This window comes from Adiantum capillus-veneris, chromosome 25, assembly GCF_014529385.1.
Source record: "Adiantum capillus-veneris isolate H3 chromosome 25, ASM1452938v2, whole genome shotgun sequence".
NCBI lineage: Eukaryota > Viridiplantae > Streptophyta > Polypodiopsida > Polypodiales > Pteridaceae > Adiantum > Adiantum capillus-veneris.
In genome coordinates, this window is record NC_140955.1 from 84,661,899 (window position 1) to 84,664,830 (window position 2,932).

General features: G+C 43.9%; 1 protein-coding gene across 1 annotated transcript; it reads right to left on the minus strand.

Moving 5' to 3' along the window:
• Positions 1 to 529: 529 nt before the first annotated feature.
• LOC147425196 (peroxidase A2-like) lies at positions 530 to 2,654 on the minus strand. The gene is made up of 4 exons (XM_086500417.1): positions 2,377 to 2,654; positions 1,973 to 2,170; positions 1,677 to 1,839; positions 530 to 1,304 (listed from the first exon to the last, which is right to left on the minus strand). Exons 1-4 carry the CDS (start codon positions 2,596 to 2,598, stop codon positions 871 to 873), a joined length of 1,017 nt encoding a protein of 338 aa, XP_086356543.1. The 5' UTR covers positions 2,599 to 2,654; the 3' UTR covers positions 530 to 870.
• Positions 2,655 to 2,932: the final 278 nt, after the last annotated feature.

Here is a 2,932-nt window from a genome sequence, read left to right on the forward strand (position 1 = left end):
GGCCCTGCCTTATCTAGTCCGGCCTTGCCGGTGTCCCGACATCCAACAATTTCAAGCTAGAACGTGGAGTTTCTCAACAAGATTTCCATTTGCATAAAGTGATCGCTTAGCTCATCCTGTTTGCTACTATCAGGGATGTAGCTCGATTCTATGCAAGATGATGATACATCTTATCTATCCATCCTAGTAACAATGTTTTTAGGATAGCACCTTTGTTATGCAAGATGATCATGTGGTGCTTTGCCTTGAATAAAAGAAACAAATTGACAATGCATCTTGTGCAGTATTTCACTGACAATAGGATTGATTTCATCATTGTTATACAAGCTATTTTTGGTCCATTGTAAGTTGTGCAATTTTTTTTTTTTCTGCAAACATGTCTATATCACAATAATAGGCCTTAGTGATGAAGGGAGATATGCAGACACCAAAACGGGTAAAAAGCCCATCAAAAAGCAACCCTGACTGGACACCCATGATGTACTTAATTTGTGCTAATGGCTCAATTGAGTTGTGCATCATGCATTAATGTAATTATCCCTATCCATTTATGTGAATCATGTTGATTATGGTCTATGAATACATTCAATCATGTCGATTACCGTACATTGTCTCTACATTATGTGAATCATGTCAATGACCGTCTACAAATCTACAAATCGTAATCATTACGATTTGTGCTAATGGTGTGATTTAACTAATTGTGTGCACACATGCACGCAATACAACTATGTCCATATAGTGTGTAAATCACATCTAACTCCTCTCTACACATACATGTGAGGGTATCCAATCCTTCAAGTCTAAAATGCTTTCTACCACATTAACCTCAAAATTTCAGTGTCTGATTCTACATGAGAAGTCTAGCCTTCATCTGTAGTTACCGTTGGGATGACGGCACTCTGCCCGAATCTCTCCCTCATCGGACCCGAGAATGCCATTGTTGCCCATTGTCTCCATCCCCGCGCTGAATGCCTCAAGGAAGGCATCCTCATTGTCTGTGAAGAGCTCAACCGCAGCGCGTATCTCTGATGGATTGTTGGGGTCGCCGAGCAACTGATCCGATTTGATGCCCACTCGTCCCTTGTGTAGCGACGCAAAAAACCCGTTGTCAAATATGTTCATTGTCTTATTGTCGAGTGCAATGCTCACCTCAGCGTCATGTTGTACACTCTGTGTCTCTGGACACATATGCTCCAAGAAGGTAATATACTCTGGATCTGAATAGAGATTGGTTGTGTCATTGCCGTAGAGGCGGCGCTTGGCAAAGCCGCAATGGTTAAGGCCTATGGTATGGCCCCCTCCTGTGAAAGATTACCTCTGTTAGCATCAAATATGCATCCTTCTGTGAGAGGTTGAACTACATATATATGTGAAGATATGGGCAGAAAAAGCACATGCATGTGCACGCATATTTGGACATATAGTGCCTGTGTGGGAAAAAGATGACATGAGCTTCTTATCTCAGCACAAGCAAGACGTGACCAAAATACATGCGAAATACCTATCTCAATGCATGCAAGACATGACAAAAACGCACGCGAAATACACATGCATACACATGACAACACTGCTGGATTGAATGTGATCATCTCTCCAATGGACACGAAAACGTTACCTGTAAACACAGCCAACAGTCTCAATGGACTTAAAGTGTTTTTCGACATCTTGTTTACCTATGAGAGCAATGAATTCTTTGACATCAGTGATGCTTTGGTCTGCAAACTTCTGCATTAGTTTGTCCATGGGCTCATCCGTTCCGGGTAGAGCGCCCGTGAGGTTTGCATATGAGTACTTGCTATCATACCTTCCAATCGTAACATTCCATATAGGCATTCTCTGGACAGAAAAAGACCAAACAATAGAGACAGCTATGTTATACATGTTGTTTGTGTGTGTGTGTGTGTGTGTGTGTGTGAGAGAGAGAGAGAGAGAGAGAGAGAGAGAGAGAAAAGAGAGAGAGAGTTCTTACATGCGGTGGACTAACGGCTTGCACGCCAGCACGAGCGGCGAGAGCGAGAATGTCTGCACATGAGATTTGCACCCTGCATTGGGAGGTGATAGATTCCTTCATTATGTCTACGAGCTCATACCCGCGCACTGAGTCTTTGTTCCCAGGCGAGAATTTCTCACCGTTCTCTTCATCAAGCAAGATCGAGGCATCGCAACCCTGTGCGCTCAAATATGAGCACATAGTCAAGTTGGTCTGTCAGATGTATTCTTCATCAACAACACACACATAATCTCGTGTCATAACTTAGAGAAAATGCATGCAAAACATCTTCATCCTCATCACTCTTTTCTGCACAAAAACATAGCAATAGTCCAATCAATCCATGTGAAGATCTTGAGAAAACTTGAATGGTAATTGATTACATGCACGAAGCAGTCGTGGAAATGCAAGCGCAGGAGCGATGCACCCATGCGCGTTTCCTCCTGCACAGCCTCGTACACATGCCGTGTGAGCACAGCTTCAATGCAGGTGCGATGGCTTTCATCCGCTACTGGATAATCACCATTACTCTCCTGTGCTGCAGTATTAACCACCATGTCATAACTGCCCATCAAGAGCAAACACATCAGGACTAGCAATTTCATAGCTAAATTGTGTGTTTGTGAGTGAGAGAGAGAGAGATAGAGAGATTCACTTGTGGGTGTGTGCGTGTGTGTGAGATTCACTTATGTGCTTTTATACTGACCTGCGATTCTTGCTTGTGTGTGTGGGCGTGCGCGCGCGCGCATGTAGAGGTGTGCGTTGGGCGGGTCCGCAGGAGCTCAGACACAATTGACCGCTACATATCCAAAAATGGCATTTGTTGAAGATTGAAGATCGAATCACCAGACTTTCTAAATAGGACATACCACCATTTTCAATGCACCCGTGACCTGCCGTAGGCCGGCCGGCCACCGATGCAGCCGTTCGGTCAATAAG

Coding starts and splice junctions, on each gene's coding strand:
- LOC147425196 (XM_086500417.1), bottom strand. CDS start 2,598: ATGAAATTGCTAGTCCTGATGTGTTTGCTCTTGATGGGCAGTTATGAC. Junction 2,171..2,376: donor TCCACGACTGCTTCGTGCAT/GTAATCAATTAC, acceptor TTGAGCGCACAG/GGTTGCGATGCCTCGATCTT. Junction 1,840..1,972: donor AAGCCGTTAGTCCACCGCAT/GTAAGAACTCTC, acceptor TTTTCTGTCCAG/AGAATGCCTATATGGAATGT.